The 24,141-nt window shown below is 43.0% G+C and overlaps 3 protein-coding genes and 1 long non-coding RNA gene across 17 annotated transcripts; 2 read left to right on the forward strand and 2 right to left on the reverse strand.

Annotated features, from left to right (window-relative positions):
* The first annotated feature begins 273 nt into the window (after positions 1 to 273).
* LOC6618470 (nuclear pore complex protein Nup93-1) lies at positions 274 to 3,280 on the forward strand. The gene is made up of 5 exons (XM_002042704.2): positions 274 to 524; positions 588 to 768; positions 848 to 1,651; positions 1,725 to 2,350; positions 2,429 to 3,280. The coding sequence occupies exons 1-5, from the start codon at positions 364 to 366 to the stop codon at positions 3,123 to 3,125; spliced, it is 2,469 nt and encodes an 822-aa protein (XP_002042740.1). The 5' UTR covers positions 274 to 363; the 3' UTR covers positions 3,126 to 3,280.
* A 31-nt stretch (positions 3,281 to 3,311) lies between these two features.
* On the reverse strand, positions 3,312 to 7,587 carry LOC6618471 (LIM domain-containing protein jub). 4 transcript variants are annotated; one of them, XM_032724158.1, is made up of 7 exons: positions 5,909 to 7,587; positions 5,499 to 5,528; positions 4,831 to 4,971; positions 4,593 to 4,762; positions 4,281 to 4,343; positions 4,025 to 4,190; positions 3,569 to 3,956 (listed from the first exon to the last, which is right to left on the reverse strand). In XM_032724158.1, the coding sequence occupies exons 1-7, from the start codon at positions 7,275 to 7,277 to the stop codon at positions 3,709 to 3,711; spliced, it is 2,187 nt and encodes a 728-aa protein (XP_032580049.1). In that variant the 5' UTR covers positions 7,278 to 7,587; the 3' UTR covers positions 3,569 to 3,708. The 4 variants fall into 4 exon arrangements, with proteins under 4 accessions (XP_002042741.1, XP_032580049.1, XP_032580048.1 ...); XM_032724157.1 differs by having other exon boundaries at positions 4,281 to 4,358; XM_002042705.2 differs by lacking the exon at positions 5,499 to 5,528 and having other exon boundaries at positions 3,312 to 3,956.
* Positions 7,588 to 7,972: 385 nt separating this feature from the next.
* On the reverse strand, positions 7,973 to 23,464 carry LOC6618472 (AMP deaminase 2). Of its 10 annotated transcripts, none has more exons than XM_032724399.1 (11): positions 22,984 to 23,464; positions 14,789 to 14,933; positions 12,028 to 12,362; positions 11,367 to 11,402; positions 10,140 to 10,267; positions 9,970 to 10,064; positions 9,443 to 9,899; positions 8,931 to 9,385; positions 8,569 to 8,863; positions 8,397 to 8,507; positions 7,973 to 8,331 (listed from the first exon to the last, which is right to left on the reverse strand). In XM_032724399.1, the coding sequence occupies exons 1-11, from the start codon at positions 23,105 to 23,107 to the stop codon at positions 8,152 to 8,154; spliced, it is 2,361 nt and encodes a 786-aa protein (XP_032580290.1). In that variant the 5' UTR covers positions 23,108 to 23,464; the 3' UTR covers positions 7,973 to 8,151. The 10 variants fall into 10 exon arrangements, with proteins under 10 accessions (XP_032580290.1, XP_032580286.1, XP_032580285.1 ...); XM_032724395.1 differs by lacking the exon at positions 22,984 to 23,464 and adding an exon at positions 16,632 to 17,119 and having other exon boundaries at positions 10,140 to 10,258; XM_032724394.1 differs by lacking the exon at positions 22,984 to 23,464 and adding an exon at positions 16,632 to 17,118.
* LOC116801965 lies at positions 14,903 to 15,918 on the forward strand. 2 transcript variants are annotated; one of them, XR_004362342.1, is made up of 2 exons: positions 14,903 to 14,981; positions 15,637 to 15,918. It is a non-coding gene; the product is annotated as an uncharacterized LOC116801965 (long non-coding RNA). The 2 variants fall into 2 exon arrangements; XR_004362343.1 differs by lacking the exon at positions 14,903 to 14,981 and adding an exon at positions 15,309 to 15,564.
* Positions 23,465 to 24,141: the final 677 nt, after the last annotated feature.

A 24,141-nucleotide genomic window follows, 5' to 3' on the forward strand; every position in this document is an offset into this window, starting at 1 on the left:
ATAGATATTCCAGAAAAATTATGAAATTTCGCGTTCGGGGAACTCGACTATAGCATTCTCTTTTGTTTTGTAACAACTTTTAGGTATTGAGAAATAATTTCTTAGTCTACTATCCATATCAATTTTTTAATTTAATATCAAATATTTCTTATTAAATCATTTGTAGACATTATTATAGTTATTATTATACAAAACAGTTGTACTATAAAATATACCAACAAGAATACCACCGATTGCAAAAATTTTGGCGCTAAAATAATCCGGACTGGTCGCAACCAGGTGGCAGCACTAGCAGCTTGGTGTGCGCTGCGTTGAAATTATTTTTTTTTGTTGGCACCGGCTTTTCCATCCCAATATCCCGACATGGATCTGATGGAGCTGCTGAAGCAGGCCCAGCGCCTGACGAACGAGACTAATACGGACACGGAGGTGCCGGGCGTGGAACGGACCATGTCCCAGGTTCTGCAGGCCACCAAGGAGTTTCACTCGCGTGTCACTCAAATGGGCACCAATGATCTGCAGGCGTGAGTATTTCGCTATAGGCCATGCGCCAAAAATTGTTATGTTAACCGGTCATCCAAATGCAGCCACATACTGCTCGGCTCTAAGGGCGTGGATCTGCCCAAGCTCACGCAGAAGCTGGAGTCGCTCAGCGCCCGCCAAACCTTCGAGCCAATTGATCCGGTGGCGGAGACCAATGTGCAGGCCTATCTGAAGAACGAGCGGGAGAACGCCATACTGTCAGTTATTGATGAGACAAATCGCAGTGTGAGTGCGCGAAACGGCATGCTCCAGGCAGACACCAAAAATTCTGAACTTTCTATTTCCATTAACCGATCCATTGCAGATATTTAAGTCTGTGGAGCGACAGAAGTGGCGTTGCGTCTATTCGGAGTGGGGCGAGGAGAAGGAAGCGATGCTGAACGCTCTGGTCGGACCGAACCAACAGGACTTCCCAGTCCAGTTTCATATGATGCCCACGGCCATGGCTGATGAGCCCACTCCGTACTCCCAACTGAATGGCCAAGAGCAGATGTACGCTGAACAGATCGCCATCCACAACCGTTCAAACATCCTGGGCAGACAAGGCCCTAACTTGCTGACGACCTTTGCCCAACTGGTCCAGGGCTCCTTTAACGATGAGCCCGTAGCCGAGATGTGGAACGTATTGGATTTTATGACCGCGATGCCGCCAGTCTCGAGCAGCATCGATCCAATCAAGAATCGTCAGACATCACCGCAATTCGTTGATCAGGCCCGCACGTACTTGGAGCGCAGATATAGGACGTATATGAAAAAGTTTATCATTGCGAATTTAGCCAAAGCGCGGCGGGGCGGAATCCCCAACGTGTACAATATGGTCCGCTCTTATGTGAGCGTTACTCTCCAGGAGCAGCGAGCCCTCTTCGGGCTGCACGACGTGAACAATGGCCAGCCGTTGTGGCCACATGTTTACTATAGCTTGCGGAGTGGCGATATGGACGCGGCTGCGTTGTACCTCAAGGAATCGGGAACCTGCCCCGACCTGCTTACGCTATTGACGTTGCGGAAGAACGGCGATAGGGACAACTTGTTGGTCAAGCTTGAGGGTCAGCTAAAGTTGGAGTACAACAGCAGACTGCGCTCCTGCTCGGATCCCTACAAAAAGGCGGTGAGTGCTCGCCTTTTGCTAAAACTTGTTGCGTATATTCGTGCTAATCATATGTTTTCCTCTTTTCCATTAGGTATACGTCGTATTGTTGGCGTGTGATCCGCTCTTTACTAACGCAGAACTGATGCGCAGCATCGATGACTTCCTGTGGCTGCAACTGTGCATTCTGCGCAGGGAGGACCAAAGCGAAAACAACCTCGAGCAGCTAACGTTCAGCGGCCTGCAATCGCTCATTTTGGAAAAGTACGGCGAGAACTACTTCAATGCGCGCGAGAAGGCGCCGCTATACTTCCAGGTGCTGACGCTTACCGGTCAATTTGAGGCCGCCATTGAATTCCTCGCCCGCACCGAGAAATATCGAACGCACGCTATCCACATGGCCATTGCCCTAAACGAGATATCCATGCTGGGAACACCAAGTTCCGTGGAACAACCGCTTCTGAGCTCCGAACCGGACGACCCAAAACCCATGAAGCGACTCAATCTTGTGCGGCTGATCGTCATGTACGCCAAGTGCTTTGAGAGGACGGACACCAAGCAGGCGCTGGAGTACTATTACCTGTTGCGCCACTTTAAATCCGAGAAGGGCACTAACGTGATGCTCACCTGCGTCTGCGATCTGCTCGTTGAGAACTGCGACGACACCATGCTAAAGCTGGTTTTCGGGACGGAGGATAAGAAAAACTCCTTGCGCTATGGGTAAGTCACGTTTGGTACTCTCAAAACATTTCAAAATCCTTTTGGCAAATAGCTAATGGTTTACTCTCTTTTATTTAGCGGCATATATGCGGAATTCCAAATGCAGGAATGCGATAAGTACTCCCTGGCCGAAATGGTGGGCGATGAGTTTACGAAACGCTGCGACTACGATTCGGCCATCGAGCTCTACTTTGTTGGTGGCCAGCTGGACAAGGCGCTGCGCTTGGTGAACGCGCTATTGGCACAGGTGGTCCACCAACCAACGCAGAATGGAAGCGTGCGTAACCGGCTGGGCAATTTCATCAAACGACTAGATGCGGCGCTGACAGTGCGTAAATCGGACTTAGAGCCTCAAGTGGTTGTCACATATACGGTGCTGTCACAGGTCAAGGAGTTCTTTGACCTCTATCACAAAGGCGCATTGCGTTCGGCATTAGAAATCCTGACCAACAATCATCTGATACCCGCCAACTCATCGGAAGTGGACGAGTGTGTGACGAACACAAAGCGCATGGGTGCCGAGGTCATCAAGGTGCTGCCCGATATCCTGCTGGCGGCCATGGACATTGTGTACCAGGAGTATGTGAAGCTAATGGACTCGAATGAAAAAGCTTCCGGTTTCTTAGATGAAAGCAAATGCCTCAACAAGGAGCCCGCCGTGAAACATTTGCGGGACAGGGCCAAGGCATTCACCAACATGGCTGCCAGCGTTCCATACCGAATGCCCTCGACCACCAACCAGCGGCTCGTTCAACTGGAGATCCTAATGCACTAACATTAGCCAGACTAATTGTACATTTCATTCAGTTGGCCTAAAATGAAACTAATGATTTATTAATGATTTATTGATGCCCACGTTTTAGGTAATCAATTAAAATTTTGCATTTTCGCTACTTAATATCCGAAATACATACCACAACATGCCATTAACCCACTGGAATATCCACAAAACACTTTCAGATCAGAAGCATTAATTATTTTATTGCATAATTTGAGACACCATTTGCTATTGCATTGAAACCTCAAGAGGTCTCAGGAACACCCCAGGACGTACATATGAAAAACACATCAATATACTTGTATCAAAATAGTATTGCCAACAATGGTTGCCAACTGTCGGAGATTTCAGGAATCCATTACATAGTTTCGAACAGATCCGTTTGGAGATCCTAGTACACTGCCATAAAAATGAAGAAAAAAAAGCCATTAGCTTGGCCCTCGTTTTGTATAAATGCATTTGTTTTCACTTCTGTCTATTTAAGATAATATTGTTAATTGGAATAAGTTGATTGCGATAGTTTGTTCTGGTTTTGTGCGCCACTCAGTCGAAGGTGGGAGGTCGGGCTGCGCCGCTCCGCTCATCCCATATACTGGTACGAAGCGCAGACGGGCTCCTGGTGACGGGCGTGCGGCGAGGATTGCAGCGCCAGACGTTGCAGGTGGCAACCGCGGCAGAGCAGGCGCCCGTCCAGCGGGTAACAGCGTTTGTCCGGCTCATCGGTCAGCTGCATGCCGCACTCCTCGCAGATGTAGCAGTCCACGTGGAAGTCCTTGTCCATCGAGACGACGCGCACAGTTTCGTCGGTGCCCTCGACGGGTGTGATGCCTGCCGAGAATTGCCGACAATTGCGGGATTAGCATTCAGGTATATTCGGCATAAAGTTGTGAACCCACCTTTGCCGCAGCTGGCGCACTTGGGCGCAAACATTCGATGGTAGTCGTTGACGCAGTAGATCTTGTGGTCCACGTCCACGGTGAAGGGCACCCCGTCTAAGCACTCATTGCACACACAGCACCGGAAGCAGCCCGGATGATATGACTTGCCCATGGCCTGCAGGATCTGCAAGAGGGTAAGAGCGAGAGCGACGTCAATGTGAGTTCAAGTTGCCCAATTAGAGCGGGATGGAAACGAATGAAGTGCAGTACGTACCATTTCCATGATCAGATGGCCACAGATGGCGCACTTTTCCGCCGTCTGCTGGAAGCCCGAGTACTGCAAGAGTGAATTCTTATTATTATTAATTAATGGCGTTGAAATCATAACAAAGCAAATGAAAAGGTAATTGTGTCAGTAACCAAAAATAACGATATACAATAATAAATATAATAAAATTTAATAATTGCTGATCAAAACAACACAACACAGTTGGGAAAGTGTTTTCTCAAAATGAAAGGGAGTTATTACGGGGAAAATCAATATTTTTCAGTCCTGACTAAACTGCAACTAAAACTATCTTCTCACCATGTAGTCCTCCTCGCAATAGACCCGACCATGCACATTGTAGAACGCCTTGCCTCGCAGTGCCCGTCCGCAGGAGCAGCAGATGAAGCAGTTGGTGTGATACAGATTGCCCATCGCCTGGCAAGCCTGCCCGGCACCCTTCACCTTCTCGCCGCATGTGTGACAAATGCCTAGTGATTGTAACCGATATTAATGTGAGTCAGAAATAATAGTGTGGTTGAGTGCTAATGATACACACCAAAGTATTCGCCGTGCTCCTCGCTCTGCTCGATCTCCTCCTCCAGCTGACGGGTGAGCTCCTCGATCTTGCGCTGCGCCTCCGTCGGGCCAGCCGGACGCGGCGGGGTGACGCTATACGGCAGCAGATTCTTAGTGAGACCTGATGGCGGTACAGAGCAAATATTAGTTCATGCTATTGACTTGGTTTGTAAGGCCAAGTGATGCTTAGTCAGCTTAGTTAGGAAAAATCGAACATAAATATGCGGACGCATTGTTGGGGCAAACTAGGCACGAATAATCAATCGCACGATTATTAGTCATGATCGAAAGTAATTACAATAAATAAATCAGGAAAAGAAGGCTGGAGAACAAATACTTGAATGAAAAATCAAATCAAATCAAAAATATTTTTCTAATAATAATTCCCATCGACAAAACACAAAAGATTTTTTTGCTTTAACGATAAAATCCCAATTTCAATCATGGTGAAATGAAAATTAAAAATATTGCATTCGAATCGGTTTCGGTTGCCATTGAATCGGTTCAGGTAAAGGACTTAAAATTAAACCGGTTACCAAACCGTTTGACCAAAGTTTGTCGCCCCGCCAACCGGTTTATGATTGAGCGATGAGTGATGACACGAACGGAACCCAACCCCTTGGAGAAACCAAGCTCAGCCCGTCATACCTCTCCTGGGTTTCAAGGCAGCGTTAACGGCTGCGTGCAAGCATTTTTGGTGGGGGAAGCATTTGGATTCATTAGTTTGATTAATACAATCTCGAATGGATGGTCGTGGCAGTGATGGAATGTATCCATGTAGGCAGAAGCATGCATACATAGATACTGAAATATTTTTCACATTCTATACCAAGCCAGGCGAAATACATGTCTATACCTTATTATTATTCGATATTTAAATGATAGCTTTAGTTTAGTAAAGTATACCATGCAGCTTTAAATGAATCGATAGGATTTTGGCTCACTTTTCTATGTTCTTGGTATATGTATTGCATGTACTCTACCTAGGCGATGCAGTGTCTATTCCATCACTTAAGGTAATTCGCGATTTTGGGAACAGACGATCGTTAGTAGCTTACCTGTGCTGCCCTGCGAGGGAGTGGGTGATGTGGCTACCGCCAGAGGAGCCGTCATCGCAATGGGCGTCGCCCGCAAGGAAGCGGTGGATGTTGGTGCTGCTGGTGCCGCTGCCGCTGATGTCGGTGCATTGGATGTGGCTGGTGGAGCTGCCGTGGCCATGCCCATGGCCAGTGATGACGTTATTATTGGTGGTTCCTGGACAGTTCGCTGGGCAGTGGCTCCCGTTGCTGCCGCCCTGCCGGTAGCCAATCCCGCTGCCGTATTCCTGTTCAGATTCGCCGTCATGCAAACGTAGTCAGAGCTATTGATATCCTCTATATAGTTGGGATTAACGGAGACATTAATGGCGCCGCCAGGCGACTTAATGGGCGTGTGCTGCTGCAGTTTGGCCACCGACTGCGCGGTGGGTACGGGACTTAGGTGGCTGGGTAGCGATAGATTCCTATATCGTTGCGTGGGCGATCCCAAGGAGCTGGAACTGGCCGTATTGCTGCTAATGCTTCGCTGGTGCATGGGCGAGGCCAGCAGCGCATTGAGATCCAGACCGGCGGTGGACGAGCCGCCCGAGGAGTTGGACGTGGGCTGCATCTCCTGATACATGGTGGCGGTGGCCGGCGAGGCCTGTGGCTGTGCCCGCTGGCCAGAGTGTGGAATGATGTTCTCGTAAATGGGCGCAGCATGCTCCTCTAGATCGCCAGTTGGCCCCAAAGCCGCAGAACGACCCGATGGTGGTGGTGGTCCTCCTGCTCCTCTGACCGTTCCCAACGATGCAGTGCCTTGATTCTCTGGCACCGGCGTGTGTGCAAAGCGCCCAGCCCGAATGGGCTGCATCAGCAGATAGCCGTTTAATATGGCGCTCTGCCTGCTCCCGGGACTTTGAGGCTGAGCCCTCTTGTGGTTTGAATCGAATTGGCCGTAGAACTCCAGGTTCTCGTATACCGGCGAATGCTTCTGCGGGGCAATCCGCTGGCCCAGAATCTGTGCGGTCGGTGCATAGATCTGTGCACTTCCGTTGTGCGCGTGCTGTATCTGCTCCACTGGACGGGGCGTGGCGTATTTGGAGGCGGCAATGATGTTGCCGCGCTCGTACAGCTTATAGTCCTGATTGTGATGAAGGTGCTGCATTTGCTGCATCTGATGTTGCTGCTGCTGCTGTTGACTTTCCTGCAGGTAGTTCTCAATGGCGCCCGGTGAGCGCTGGTAGCTTCGCATGGACACGCCCCCGTCACCAGGGCCACCACTGCCGCCCCCTCCTCCACCACCAGCACCACCTCCCCCACCGATGTGAAGACGCTGCATCAGTGTCTCATAGTCGGAATCGGAGTTGCTGGGATTCCTCGCCTGCGTCTGCGTCCGCTGGGTGGTCATTCTGTCTTTTAATATATATGTATATTTATCCTCCAGATCCTGCTCCTCCTCCTTATCGTCTTCTTCTTCCGTCTCTCCTACTCCCTCGCCACACTTGCTGTCTCGCTCTGCGGGGGGGACGCCGCCCCGAAATCAACGATTGGCTCGCTTTTCCCGGTCGGAAAAGACCTTAACTAACTGTGCACGGCTAGTTGGCAATCAGTCAGTCGGCTTTTCCTTTATTCTATCAGCTTTTCTGCATTTTCTTTGTGCGCCTGCATTGGAAAATCAAAAAATTCGTACAGTGAAGTGTGACCGCCGCGGGTTACGTTTATAATATACCATCCGGAGGCAGACGAATATACCACAAAATATACTGCAGCTCATTGGGAGTATACGCGGCTCAAAAAAGCCACTCTAAAATATCAATACATATATTTTAATTTTTTTTTTTAAATCTTGCAATGTTATTATTTAAAACTGTAAATTTAATTACAATTCTACTTATTTGTTATTTATATTTTTTAGCTTGCAATCATTTCAATTTCGAAAAATGTGTGGTGTAAATTTCAAACATTGAAATTTTACTATTACTCTTTTTAAGTTTTTAATTTATTTGCACTATTTTTTACTTTTGAACCCAAAGCTCGACGTAAATGCTTAAACGCCATATAGTATTTACCTTAATGATTACTTTTAAATAAAAGTTTGATGAATAAGTTTCGTGTACAAGTTTTGTATATTTAAAGGTTTTGGTCTGCCGCGTTTACATTTTGGTTAGTACAGAAACATTTAAATTATGTATATAACTAGCGTATATATCTGCGTAATTTGCATTAAGTTAGCATAGGAAGCCACAGCAACGCGATGGAACAGATGTACCACATGGACCAGACTATGTGGCGTTCATGTCTGCGATGGAGCACGTCTGGTTCACCTTGAAGATGTTGGACAGCTCGTCCAGCAGTGTCTCATAGCGATAGGCCACACGGATCTCTGGCACATTGGTGCGCGTGATGTCGTTGCCCATTATACCGTCCTCGTAGTAGATGGGTCCCAGCCACTGCTGTTTGATCTGTGGATGAAATCGGAATTGGAATCACTTGTCCGGACATAAACGAAAGCATGCTTGGAACTCACGGCATGTGGGAATCCGCTCATCATCACACTGTTCCTGGCCAGCTCGCACATGTCGCATGAGCTGAGCTTCCACACCTGGGCCGCAATGCTGTACTCCTCCATGAGGGGTTCCTGAAAAGGAGACATGGGTTAATTTAATGCTGACTATAAAAGCATATATAGGCTAGCCCACCTTGGTGAAGTGGAATTGCAAGGGATCATCCGTGGAGAGGGAAATGATGAGGCCACGGGCCAAATACTCTGGCAGCGGATTGCGATGGTAGTTGAGGAACAGCGAGTTGTTCGACAGCGGCGACATGGCGATGCCGATCTGGGTCAGATAATACAGATACTGCAGCACGGGCACCTTGCGTAGCAGGAGCCCGTGGGAGATGTTCTCGGCCATGAGGAAGCCACAAACTAGATGCTGCACGGGTCCAGCCTCGCCGCAATGGGGCCGCAGCACAAAGGTGTTCATGTTGCGCGATCTGATGTGGCAAAGGTAACAGTGGGTTAATAAATCATTAGTATCAATATCAATATACTTTCACTCACTGTCTAAACTTGTTCAGCACCGTCATGTTGGCGTACATATAGTAGATATAGTAGGCATACGGCGGATTCTCCTCGTAGGTCCACTCCTCCGGACGGGGCACATCGTTGTCGAAGAGCGGATTCTCCGGCTTGGATTCATCGTCCACCGAATCGAATCCGATCACGTACTGCAGAAAGCGATGCAACTCGGGATGCTTACTAGGCCGGGCTGTCGCCTCGAAGAGCGGCAGGAATATGTTGTTCAAGATCTCCTGGAATGACTTCATCATCTTGTTCGACTTGAAGATATCGAAGAGACGGGGTATTTGGATGAGCCAGCGAATGTTCCAGCTGTACACATCATTGTCGATGGCCCACTTGGCCAGTTTGTACCACTCATCCGGCGACTTGCCATAGATGGAGAGACGCAGCTCGGCGTTCTGGTACTTGGATTCCTCCAGATCAAAGGCCACTTCCTGGCAAGGAAAAATAAGAATTAGTTTATATTCGTATTTAGTTAAATTAATAACCACCTTTATGATCTGTGCAAAGTATTTGCCATTCAGATAGTTGTCCGTCTTGAGGAAGACCTCCCTGAGCCGTGACTCTCCAATGGGATTGTACTTGGAGTTGAACTTGTCGAAGCGATGGAACGTGTTGCGATCGGCATGGACGTCCAGCATGTCGACGGTCAGGTCGTAGGTGGTCAGGTTCATCGACTGGAACACCTGGGCCAGAGTCATTTGCTGGCCATTGGTGACGGTGACCACCTCGTTGGCGTTGTTCTTCAGCGTCTTCTTGATGAAACGCAGCAGATGCTTCTGGTTCATGCAGGATGCGGCATGGATGTGAGTGTCCACCTTGCGGGTGTTGTAGAAATCGCGATGCGGCACCGCCTTCTGGGCTGCCAACTCACGCAGCTCGTTGAGGAGCACGTGCATCTGATACTTGGACGACAGATAGCAGAGACGTCGATAGCAGAAAGATTTCCTATGAAAGTCGAGCGTTTGACATTATTTCTATATCTTAATCGATTTGATCCATTGCTGAAAATACTTACAATGGCCCATCGGCAATCATATTGCACATGACCTGCATGTCGTTCACGAATTGGCTCATATCTGGATATTCGAATTTGATCTCACTGCTTTCGTCCTGGAATATTATTAGTTTGTAAGGATTCGTGGCGAGCTCGTGAGCAGACATATATAAAGCCAAATAGATACTTACATCATTCTCGTAAATGTGAAACACTCCGTTGAGGGGCTTGATCTTGAAATCTTCGTCATTGGGAAACTCGACGTTCCACGGATTTGTAATCTTCATTGGCGAATGTCTCAAATGGACATCTGCAGATTCTTAACAGTTTCGAAGCAATTTGGGACGAGTGTGTGTGTTAAATTTAAATTCAAAAATAGAAATTCGTTTAGTTTTGAAGGCGATCGCAGCAGCAATGGTAATTGGTACAGTTAGTGGCAAAAACAACACTCTACACTCAGGTGTTTGTGCGAGTGTTATTCTCAGTATTGGTGTCTACAACGTGCTTTAGAGTGGACCTCCAATATCAGTACACATATTATGCTCTATATTTTTAAGTATTCTAGCTTCCAATTTTTTTTTAAGCTTTTGAAGCATATTTAAATTACGATTTGATGTCTTAAATTAATCCCTATTAATTTAAAGGACGACAGGATACTAGAAAATACATCTGAGTTCCACTCGTGCGCTACAAAAGCTTTCAAAGTGGAGTAGTTAAGTCTTTCCTTTTGTACAAGGCTTTTCCCTTTTAAAGGACCAAAAAGTGAGTGACGAAAGGTGAGAGTTTAAGCTTTTATATCGTTTGTGATTTTAGCTGGGGCGTGTTTTTGTTGTTCTTTTGTGGTGGCAAATATATAGAACACACAAGTAACATATGCAAAAATACAGTGGAAGTTAAAAAATAAACGGTCAATGAAAACATCCATGCGAGTGTTTGACAGAAAGTTCAATTCTGCAATGTGTTTTTGCCAAGTTTTTATAGCGGGCGAAATAGCTAGAGATGAGTGTGACCAGCATTATGTTTAATGCAGCAGGAGAGGGAGACAACTGCAGATTAAGGTGGTAATTAATCTTATAAACTATTATGCGAACTGGGAAACAGGTAACATAAATTATTACTATAGATTTAAGGTTGGTCATTAACACATTCTGGAAACTTGTATTTGTTTTTTAATTACAATCACACTGAATAACTAAGAGCTGGCCACACTCTCTGCGTTGAAAGCAGCGTTTTTATCTATATTTTGAGGTTAGGAGCGTGAAGTAACTATTAAGAACACAAAACAAGATAAAGCAGTGCTCAACGGAAATCAAATTTCAGGCAGAAAGTTAGAAGGAGTTGTTCTTGTTGAACGTGGTGGAATAGTTGAATAGGAGGGAAGCGGGAAGGCAGGAAAATCGGGTGTGCACACGAATTACCTTGTATGTTCGCTACACTCATTTTGCGAATGATGTCTATAAGAAATAATGAAAAATACGAGAAGAGAAATAAATAGTCGATAAGAAATCAAATTGAAATAAAAAAAGGAGGCTAAAAAGGCTCAAACATATACATAGTATGTAACATAGACCGGCCAACTGGAAAACAGTTGCTCGTTAAAGGCTCTAAATAAAAAACGGAGGACATGAAAACGAAACGGAGAGAGACTTGAGCGAGGCGGCTAAGGCGAAGGCGAGATAGAGACGGACACACGAGCTAAACTCTGCAATTAAATGAGGTGGCAACGCCGGCACGTACAGTTTACACAAAACACTAATGCCAACTTGTATTATACATTATTCACTCGCAAGTGAATTAATTGCCATATATTAATAATATTTATAAATTGGGTGCATTACAACACTTAGGGACAATTGTACATTATTGCACTTTCATACATATTTACACATTTGCGATGGGCTGGGTAGATTTTATGAAATACACCAAAGCAGCGTTTAAGTTAAGACCACAAATCGACCCAGTCCATGCATTAGGATATAAGTCGAAGATACCACTGTACAGGGGCAGACCAGAAGATTGCTTAGCACTCTTCCTTATGGGAATGGAGGATTGGTGGATTGATGGAATACAAGAACTCACCCGACACCTCCTTGACGGGCAGATTGTTGATGCGATCCTTGAGCTTCACTGTCTTGAGGAATCGAGCCGTGGTCGAGGGAAACGATTGATCCGACATGGCCATGTAGTGGCTACGAAGGCGCAGTGCCTCGATCAGCAGGGTCGAGGCCCGCTCCAGATCCTCGAGCGGCACGCCACTGGTGTCCTCACCCGAAATGGAGACCCGCTGAAAGTTGATGTCCGCATCGTTTCTCTCCATATTAACGACGGTCTCGCGGCCCTCGGTGCTGCTGGATGATTCCCTGTCTGTGGCCAAAACGGCGGCTGCGGCCACGGGTCTAGGTCCTGTAGCCTGCCTGAAAAATTGAGACAAATACCAAAATTATGAATGTTATATAAACACAATGCATTCAAATCACTGACCCTCCTAGTGTAAATAGGAGAGGAAATAGCCTCGATACATAAAGCTGGCTTTATTATTTCTTTAGATCTTACAACAATCTGTTACGGATTTAGTCACTGACAACTTTGGTACTACGTGTGTATGCAATTTATAAGGGATCTTCTGCTAGGCTGACCATTTGCAATCATCGGGCTGATACTCGTAGCAGCGACCAAAGCTATAGCTGTCATCCGCGAAGGACATCCTGCCTGGACTAGTGACCACCGCCAATTGGAGCACTTCGCCACGGGTCTCTCTTCACTTTGATGGCGATGGAGATAGGGTAATGATCGATTGACCAGTTGATTTATGGCAATGCAACGCTACCGATTGTCGCTAATTTGCAATCCAGCACGCTATTTAAGATACCTCTTGCAACCCCCAAAAACCCAATTCATAGTTGCTACAAATTGCGTGTCTTGGTATAGTATCTAAGCTAAATTGTCCTTTGTCTGGCGAATAAGTTCTAGCAATGAAACAACTTAGATTCCTAAAAAGCACACAAAGTAACTGCTACTTTGAAAAAATACAAAAAACCCCTTCCTTAGTAAAACTCTTCAGAAAGTATTTCTGCTTGTAATCTTTAAAGGGTACACACTCCAAGGACAACTCTCTAGAACTTAAAACTAAGACTTAGTTTCAATATCACTAGATGGGCAGAAAATGCCCCTCCAAAATTGTCAAGCCTTCTGCAATATCTGAATATATATATATAAAAACCCGTCACTTGGGGATTTCCCTCTTTTGCTTTTTTAACTGGCGTGCGAAACCTGTCAGGATTCTAAGTTTATGCCCAAAAAAAAGAAACTTGAAGTGTCCGTGCGAGTTGGAAAGTTTTTGCCAACGCCGCTTCTTGGCTTATTCGCTTATTTTTTTATATTTTCTTTTTTTTGAGCGACGCCTGGCGTGCGACACGAACAACAATGGATGGTGAATTTTAGTGGGACAGTGGGTGGCTATGGATGGGCTGGATGGCAGTTCGATGGCTGGTTTTGCCTATTAGGAGGGCTCAATGTCAGCGGAGGTCGCACAGGTAGTGTAGTACAGTGTAGTGCCAGGTGGGTAACTTTGGGCCGCGGTTCGCGCCGTTGAGCTGCCCGTTTATTGGATCGGAGCGTACTGAAAGTGACGGCATCCGCGCCAGAACTCAACCGTCGCTTGCAGTGGTTCTCCTGGCGGCGGGCTGACAGTGGTGGTGGTTCATTACGCCATAAGCCCCGGCACCACCACCATAACCACCACTGCCAGCTCGATTTTAGGCGGCTTGGGCGAAAGTCCGTCACCTCCGTTGTGGCTGTCTGTCTAATGCACTTCCATTCAAAATCAAAACGTGTTCTGCAGCGGTCCACACTTTCCCCGGCCAAAAATGAAAACCCAAACAGAAACAGAAATCCGGACTCTGGCGGCAGACATAAACCCACTTTGGATTACCCCCGGGAGTCTACTACATACATTCACCGAACGCCCACCTGGCAGACTGATAATTGCAACGCCTACACCTTGTGGCCGCCTCATTACGGGGCTATAGAAACTGCTCATGATTGAGAGCCAAGCAGACTGAAATGCATGCAAATCCTAATAATATGTTAAAATATGTGGGAATTACAAAATATTCCAAAAAATATCCATCTATCATGAAATATAAGAAGAAATGTATTCAGATCCTAATAATATATTAAGATATGTTGGTATTACAAAATATTCAAAGTAAATAGATGTAGATTCCGATGTAAAAACATATTTTCATATGTTTCCAGATAAGATTTGTTTTTATTTGTGTCCTCTTTGACATTTCTTTGTTTGTTTAATAGAGATTTTAGCCTTGAAAAAAATCTAACCTTAATATAGAAAAGCTGATAAGGACTCAATCACGAGATCTGTGAACTCGTCGTGTTTTTTGTCTGCTTTGCATGTAAAGTAAATAAATCCGAAGCGAAGCAGAGCCGATTTAGGTTCGGATCTGATTGGTGTAACCATATAATGGGTATTTAAAGTCACCGCACAATACTTATAAAGATTATTTTAAAAATTAAAAAAAATTAGCTTTCCTATATTTTGTGTGAACTTACATTTTGAAAGCTTCTTAAAAACGTATTATATTTTATTAAATGTAGCACGTAAGACAGGTTGTAAGTCCTATTAATAACTGATTAAACTGTAATATGTTGTAGTTTCCAATAGCAAATCACTAAAGTTTTGCTGATAAGAGAAAACTAATCAGGTTTCTTCTCAAAATTCAACAATTTAAAAGTATAATCTCTCAAAGCTAGATTAGCATTTAATTTTAATCGTTATAGGAGCATCTTTATGATATATGTATATGAGGTTTCTAACACTCACTTTTCATTGAGATGGCGCTGGATTTGCAGCTTCTTCTCGATCTGTTCAATGGGAAATTGGGGCACTTCATATGGCGCCGAGATCTCGTTGGTCACCTCCACATCAGCTTCGGCCTTCTCATCCACCGGGGAATCGGCGAGATCACCTAAGAAATCAGAAAAGAATCACATTTATAGGGATTTAAATAAAACAGGTAATGTTATCAAGTTATTGATCCCATGCGGTGCAAAACCTACTGAGATCGTCTGAAGAAATGGTGGGCGTGGAGGAGGCGGTGCCTTTGTCATTTAGCTGATTTCCCATCGGTCCCCCATAAAGTCGAACATCTACGCGCAACCGATGGGCGGTGTCCATGCGATTGAAGTTCATGGCAGTGGAAAAGTGTACAGAAAATGCAGAGAAAACCCGGGAAATCGGAGGATCGTAGACAAGGTTGTGTTGTGAAGTAACTTGGTCGAGAGTTGTCGCCTGAATGAAATTGGAAAACGTCGAAGATCGGAGAATTCCAGGCCGAGATCTACCGACGCCGACAGAGGCAGCGACTGAGACTGCGACTGCGACTGCAGCAGAGGCGCATCACAAATGAGTCAAAACATTGACTCCCAAGAAAACAACCAAACGGAATTGATTGGCGACTACAAATTGGCGAACAACAAAGTTTTAAAAAATAGAAGGGCACTGAAAAAGATTTACATATAAGCTTTGATTCACTGTGAAATTATTAAACTGAAATAACTGATATCAAAGATCATTTAAATAGATCACTTTGATTTTGGGTAATAATTCAAATACAGATTATAATAGCTAATATTATGTATTTTTATTGTTCTTTTATATATTTTTTGCAGTGTAAAACAGCGTGAAAGAGGCGGAAATGGTGGAGAGAGGGGCTGACAGCGGAGATAGCAAAAATACTGGCAAAATCAAAACACGCACTCAGAAAACAACAAACTAGATGAGGAGACTGATTAAAACGATCCGAAGTTGGAATACACTTCAAGGTCACAAAGACAACAATAATCACCTATCATCAAAGGAATAAACCCGCGGCAAAGAATCATATTTAAGTGGGCTAATTATCTTAACTAAAATAAACTATATTCGCAGAAGCTTGATTGACACAATCTAAACTGATTTATTATCTTTTTATTTTTGTATATTTGTATATATAAGTTGTGGTTGGCAAAACGTTTTAAGATTTTGAACGACCACTTTACAGGGTATTATAAGTTTCCTATATTTTTATATGGGTTAGTGCGACTTAAGAGATGTTGCGTCTGATTGGCAGCGCAGCGACAGAGGATTAGCGCTACACTGAAACAATGCAGTGCTACATACAATAATAAATAAATTAAGCAATTTCCAGGCAACTGAAATGCGGTTTGTAAGCTACAATTAATATTTGCTTAATAAAACAAGCATAGTTAACAAGTTAACAAGTTTTTAAATACAACTTGTAAGCAAACATCATATCTGCATCCACAGTGCATTTCTTCGAGTGTAGCGAACCGTGTGAGTTATTGCTACAGGTTTTTTTTTTGAGTGAGAGTGCTTTGCTGTGTGCGTGGGTGTGAGTGAATGTCATTTGCTTTCTTTTTGCAGCAGAGAAAATAGAGAGAGAGAAAGGGAAAGACAAAGAGATCGAAGGAAGGAGATGACATAGAAACATTCAACTTGCTATCATATTATAATAGGCAAGAGATGATTTGCAAGAAATAAGCTACCCCATCTTCATTGTTTAAAGGGCATATGTTTTGCTATTAACTGGACTGTTGTGTTTTCTCGCAGTGCACGAGGTCAGTGGGTGGTTCGTGTTGCCTGTGTCGTCGATGCATTCACTTACATGGGCAGCGGCTGGGGGTCGCCCTTAGGGAACTCGGCTTTTGGGGCATGGACATGGAGGTGCAGGCGTTGAGGCTCTTGCCGCTGGCCTTGCTGCCCAGCGGACCGCCGGCATTGGTGGCCGCATGGGACATCATCGATCCGTCAAAGGAGTCCACATCCTGGACGCGCAGCTCGACGGGGGAACCGTCCGAGGTGCTCAGCATTCCGCGGTACGACATCTCGGCAATTGAGATCCTGGATCCTGGGATCCTGAACGTCTATATTGGCTATCGGCTAATCCAAATGCGTGTTTCGCGTTTTTTCGATTTGAGATTTATTTCGATTTTTTTCCGGTGTTTATTACTGATTTCTGAGTTGTGAAAATGTTGAGTGTTTGTGTGTGTTTGTTTTTTTTTTTATGTAATTCCCCCGTTGACAGGTGTCGCCGCTCTGCTCGAGATTCTGCTCTGGGGCAATGTCTTTGGGCAACTGTCGGTTCGGATCGGTGGGATATATGCCGCCCGCGATCGACTGCACTTAATTTAGTTTGAATTCCGTCCGACGCAATTCGCGCATCTCCTACGCGCCTGTCTTTCGCTTTTTTCTTTGTCTACGTCTCAGTGTTTTCCTCTACTTTCTCTCCTCTCACTCTCACCTCTCACTATAGTTTCACACCTCTCCCGATCGCAGCGGATCCAAAGTTTATATATCGGGTAAAGTTGGTAGGGAGCTTTCTAGTCACTCGCAAACTCGGCCGCGGCACAAAGCTCGGAAAGCCCACAATGTTTGCTAATTATAAACAATATTTTGGATAAACAAACTGCATATAGCCACGCCGAATGGGTGGAACGCAAAGGGGGTTTTCAAGATCAAAGCTCTTCGAACCCATACATACATATTAGAAGAATAACACTATGGCATTGTCTTTAACATTGACATCTTCAGATTGGCTAAGAATGGGCATATGAATTATAGGAATAACAATTTTTCCATTTATTGTGGATTCGGTAAAAAAATCAAATTTTACGAAGCTCTTCTTCACTATAACAAGGATACAAGTGGTCATAAAGATCCCTACGACTTTTTGAAGGATTTAGGGAAATTAATTTTTGGGGTCAATTTTCGCATTTTTTGTAAGGGGTAACATCATCAAAATTTGCAAAAAATGGCGAAAAAATAAATTTCCCATGTTTGAACACAGTTTGATTGCAAATTTAATTACGAGCTCAACGAGCTATGATATTCTATGGTGAGACACTTACTTTTAAAGTTGTGGCCAAAAAACTGAATATTTTATTAGTGAAATTTTAAAAAGTGTTTTTGCAAAAAAAAATATTTCCGATTGGAATTTTCATCATATCTTGGCTAAATATGGTCATAAAGCTAAAAGAATAACTGTTTTGAGCAGCTAATTACCAATGCTAACGATCCCTATCACTTTATGCAGAATATAAGAAAATTTATTTTCAGGTCATTTTTTCGCATTTTTTGTAAGGGGTAACATCATCAAAATTTGCAAAAAATGGCGAAAAAATAAATTTCCCATGCTTGAACACAGTTTGATTGCAAATTTAATTACGAGCTCAACGAGCTATGATATTCTATGGTGAGACACTTACTTTTAAAGTTGTGGCCAAAAAACTGAATATTTTATTAGTGAAATTTTAAAAAATTTTTAAATATTTCCGATTGGACTTTACATCATATCTTGGCTAAATATGGTCATAAAGCTAAAAGAATAACTGTTTTGAGCAGCTAATTACCAATGCTAACGATCCCTATAACTTTTTGCAGAATTTAAGAAAATTTATTTTGAGGTCATTTTTTCTCATTTTTTGTAAGGGGTTACATCATCAAAATTTGCAAAAAATTGCAAAAAATGTAATTCTTACTTTTAAATACAGTTTAATTGGAAATTTAATTACGAACTTAATGATATGGGACATTCCATATTTGGAACACTAATTTTAAAGTTTTGGTCAAAAAAATGATTCTTTTATTTATTTTTGTAATTACCAAATTTGCGAAAGTGGCAAAAATGTATGATTTTTAAATTTAAATGCTAATCAAATGAAAAACTAATTTACAAACTCGGCGAAGTACTACACATAATTTTAGGTAAATTTTAGAAATTATTTGGCCAAAAGACGGACCTCTTTGGTCAAAAATGCATTATACTTTGCCACGCTTTAAATTGATTATGGAATTTTTGATTTGTCAACTTGAAACCACCTATATATGCTCATTTATCATTGTCAAATCGGTTCGTTAACTCGAGTATGATTCATAATTTCTACATAATTCTTATAGACCACCAAATTAATGACCCATTTTGGCGATGTTTCGATCGGATCGATCGACAAGTGATAGGTACGATAGGGCTGCCTCCTTGACACGCCACTTCAAGTTCGTAGTTTGCTATTCGTATTCTGGTCTGGTAACTTTCCTCTATTAGTAGGGCTCGGCTCGATTTGTTTAACGCCCTGTCAGAAGTGCTTATCAATAGCCCCCAGATGGGAGCCAAAATTGGAATTGGAATTGGAGTATCGGTATCGGTGGTTAGCGGTGGGTTGTTAATAACCCATGTGAAGTTTTTTCAGCTGTTTTTTTCTTTGATAGCTTCATAGGAGAATTGGTTTGTTCAACCTGGTATTTGTGCGCTTTTCGCCATGTCTGCAAGTCATTGTCAGTTCATTTGCCTTATTTGCCGAGTGTGTGATATGCAAACATTCATACATATACTATACAAATGAATATCTATGTATATATTTGTGTATATAATATATTCATAGGTATATATAGAAAGATGGGCAGACGTGCATATATGCGTTTGTTTATCTGTTGTACGTTTCAATTTATTATTCGATTGTGCTTAAGCTCATTTCATTTTATCTCGTTATATTTTTGGCAACGCTCTTTGTTTTGTGTTTATTGACCGAATTGCGAACTTATTAATTGCTGCGTTCGGGATTTTCGTGTTTTTTTTGTTAAATATTTTTTGTATTTTTCTTGGGCAAAGTGCCCACTGAGATGGCCACTATTGATTTTCACATGAAAATATGGCCAACTTTCTGCCGCCGTGACTTGCGTAATGGCAGCCAGAAAAAGTCGGCAAAAGAACGACTTTAGCCGCGGCTATACTTTCGACTTTCCGCTCGATTCGACTTCGCGCCGACAACTGACTCTGATTTTCCACTCAGTTTTGGTCGCTTTGATTGGAAAATCTGCCCCACGTATATGTTATAATAAGCTATGACTATAAACAGCTTTATTTGGCATGACTATCTGCATTTAGTCTTGATTTCCGCCGTCGAAAAAGTAAGAGAAAAGCCAATCGGAAAAGAGAAGGCTGAGCGTACGAAAAGCCAAGAGAGTCGGCATTTGTGTTGTCACAAATAAATCATTTAGGGGCTTAAACAGTACAGGCATATATGTAGGGGTGGGAAATGCAGTATTGTTTTCTTTTTGCCGCCCGCCTTTTTATTATTATTATTTGTTTCTAATTGGAAAACCCTGACCTATGCCTACGATGGACAGAAGCCAGCTGCCGTGGGAACAGTGCTGGCTAACAATATAGCACCAGGTGATCTTGATTTGAAACAAAGGATAACTTAAGTTATTAATAAATTGTTTAGTACATGTGCTTGCCTTTCTAGTTGTAAAATCACATTTTAGAGTCCCACTAAGGTACATTCTAGCTTAAGTTGTAATTATGCGAATGGATCGGGACTTTTGCCATTCGGTTCCTTAGTTTCTCGCGCTGCACAGAACACATTTCTCATAAGCGGCGGACACATGTCGACCAAATGACTGCCCCAATTGAGTGGATGATGATATAAGTATTAGAATGGGATCTGAGCACCAGATGGGCAGATAGTAGATAATAGACCCGGTACCGATTCCCACGAATTATGAACGCGCACGCTCTTATGTGTATACATGTGCATTCATATACATCTGTGTGTTTGAATGCGAATCGCACTCAAATTTGGATGTTGTTATTCACCAAGTGTATTTATAGACCGATAAGAGGAGTAATTCCGCGTACTCGTGTGTACAATTTTAGTTTCATAATTCTATCACTAACGTATATCAATGATTAGAGAAACGTTAACATATGTGCAATGTGCAAGATTGGTTCGTTACGATTTGATTTATAAGTAGTTACAAATAGGTTCGAATTAAGTATGAATAAACTTGCAAAAGTAGCTGGCATATCTGAGTTGCTGATAAGGGAACATAAACAAGAAGAGGAAACGTAGAGAAGCGGAACAAAATAAAAGAAGTAACTGTTTCTTATAATATAATTTTAGCTATTATCGTTTATATTATGTAGATTATAGCCTAGTGATATTGGTTTTCCGACCATTCCCCACATGGTAATCTGAGTTTTGGGCTATATACATATGTTTTATTTTTAATAAATACCTTTACCACTTGAAATACCATTTGAGTGTGAAAGACTGCCCATTTCTGCCCACCGAATGGCCACGTGGTGTTCGGGGCATCCATAAATTTAGCTGGACAAACAATAAACCCGCCGTGCCATGCTCTAGATTAGATTAAAGTCGTTGGACTGCACAATTCAAACGAAGTTGGGTTTCAGGTCCATGGGCTCTTATATTTTCCCTGGGGGGTTGGGTTTCGGTTGGATCATCACCTCCAATTCGCTTCTGCGAACCTTCCTAGCGATGAGTCAGTGCAAATAGAAGCGGCTAATTGGCCCACATAAAGTCTGGCCCATAAATATAAATGTGTCTGTCTGTCGCTCTGCCGTCGCATGAGCTCGCCTCATGTTTAACCAATTTTCTAAATGGCTTCGTATTTGCTGTTAGTTTGGCCCATTGCGTTTGTTTGCTGCATCAACAAAAACGCAAAAATGCGAACTAAACAAGCGGAAAGTAAGTAAAATGCAGCACTTAAACTGTATTAAAACAATAAAAAAGGTCATATAAAAGGTATGCAAACACGTGACAATGTGAGATAAATTAGGTTTGCTTGAGGAATATTGAATAATATGAATGAAAAGTGAAGGAGTTTTTGCATCAATTTGATTAGAATTTTACTTTGGATATTAATAATATAATCCAAGATGCCTGTTCCGTTTTTGCTTTCTTAAAAACCCTTTATGCGGAACTGCACTGCAAGAAAAAAAGAGTAATCGCACTAATCAAGAGATAGAACGAATGAGATTTGTATGCATACAAGGGGGAAAACCAATGTTTCGTGCAATTTACTAAGATTTATTACCAACTTTTCTTGGCCGAGAACATTTTGACCCAACAGAAAGCGGAAAATCGAAACTAGAATGACGTCATCTGTGGACCACTAACACACACGCACGCACACACACACGTACAGCTTGACATGCAACTCTGTGCATGGGAAAAGAAAGACGATGATAATTGACGGACAGCAAAAGGGATTCGTTGTCAAAGGAACCCCCCATCATCTTCCACATGGACATTATCATTATCATCAGCATTATCATCGCCATCAATGGACAAACTATAGTATGCCAGTAAGTGTACTTTAGCCAGATAATTTATGCACAGTTACCAGCACGCCTTTTTCTTGCCGACTGATTAAAATAATTGCATGTCATTGCGAACACACACACACACGCATGCACGCTGTGTGTGTGAGAGTTTCTTTAGACATGGAAGTGGAAATATTTCACGGCGATGACCAGTAAACGAGGTAAACGAAGGCGCAAAAGTCAATGCATCCGACACACACTCACATAGGCATACATTTCACACACACGTACGCAGGGGCGCAGGGGGAAAGCGGCGTGGTCGGGGGTCAGAAGCTGTCCCTCAAGTAAATGAACCCTGTTAACATTCACGTAGGAGGAACACAAATCAACTACAGAATAATTGCAAAGTGCTTAAGTTGTATCATCATTATGTTAGGAATTAGCGTTATTTTTAAAGATACAAAAATAAAACTAACCCCTAAAAACATGACTGCCTACGCCACTGTTTTCGTTAATCATTTGTAATGCAAAATAAATGCAAAATGAGAACGGCGAAAATTGGTTTCTTTTGAAACCAATCAAATTGTTTGGCTTCGCAATAGTGCAGTATGCATTCCACAAATTAAATTGCACAAAAGTGCAATAAATATGCAGATGAGTCGGCAATATATATTCACGAACAAAATGCAAAGTGATATTGCCGCAGTGCTCCATTGTTCGAAGATATTGCTATTGTAATTTGAACTAATTCGAACTAAATATGCTTTTAGCTAGTGAAATTTAGTACAAATTTCAGATGATCTAAATTTGATCGGCTTGCTGTAAACTAAACGCTGTAAACCCACTACACCCACTGCGCCGGCAGCTGCCACGCCCACAGTGGGACACTTACCGCCTTTGCGCTTCTCGATGCGCCGCATCGTGGTGCAGCCCATGTCCATGTCCATCTCCATGTCCGTATCGAATCCGAAGCTGCGATAGCCCTTGGCACTCAGTGCGTCCGCGTAGCTCTGCATAGCCCGGCGCTTGCGATGTCCTTCGGACCGGGTTCGATCCGGTTGGAATTCGAAAACGAGCCTCTTTCGGCGCCTGCGGAACCTTCCGGATGGATTCGCAGAAGGTGGGACTCGAAACTCAGGCTGAATACGCAGTCACTTTCGAGTTTGGCACTCTACAAACAACTAACTCCCTATCGCTGTCTATATAAGTTTTCTGTTTTTGTGGTACTCTCACGCACACTCGATGGTAAAACACTATAAAAAAAAATGCAAACAACAACCACAACAAACGGTGGTAAGAACAATAATACTGCTATTTCGTGTGCGATTGTAATAAAATTGGCGATTAACTTCTGTTCGGTGCGAATTTTTTTTGCGACTAAACTTTGTGAGCCAGCTCGCAGTGTGACCAGAGCACGAGCGATTGAGCTTGCAACTGTGAAAGCGTAAGCTTACGTTTCGCTACGTTAGCGAGGACATGAACCAGCAATATTTATATGTAAGTACTGATACTTACCAGTAAGGTCAAGAGCTTTGTGCAACTAAGCACATCTGGCAGCACTGGCTAGGAGCGCTCTCAAATTTGAAATTGTGCAAATTAAAATTAGCTTTCAATTAAAACAGATTTTGATGTTTTTAATGTATTTTATTTGCTTGTTGTTTCTTTTTATAATGTAATGCATAAAAATGGTGGTGTTTTGTTTTGTTTCATAAAATAAAACCAATAAACATTTCACTGTACTAGTGGAATACAAATAAGTTTACTTGTACACGACAAATAGTTTTTCTTGATTTTCACATTAAATTTTTGCATTCATTAATTGAGTGACAAAAAAAATGTTCGTGTTTCAGTAGTTTTCATTTTGGTTTTCTCCTTCTTTTTTTTTTTTTGTTTTTTTGGTTTAGTCGTCGTAAATGTCTTTGTATAAGGAAACGCAAAAGATCTCCGAACAAGTTTGATTTTTGTTGCTTGTTTTAGTTCTCAGTTTTTACTTGGTTTCATTTTATTGGAACGGCTTTATTGAACTTTTGTTGTTGTTGTTTGGTTGCAT

This window comes from Drosophila sechellia, chromosome X (assembly GCF_004382195.2).
Source record: "Drosophila sechellia strain sech25 chromosome X, ASM438219v1, whole genome shotgun sequence".
In the NCBI taxonomy this organism is placed as follows: Eukaryota; Metazoa; Arthropoda; class Insecta; order Diptera; family Drosophilidae; genus Drosophila; species Drosophila sechellia.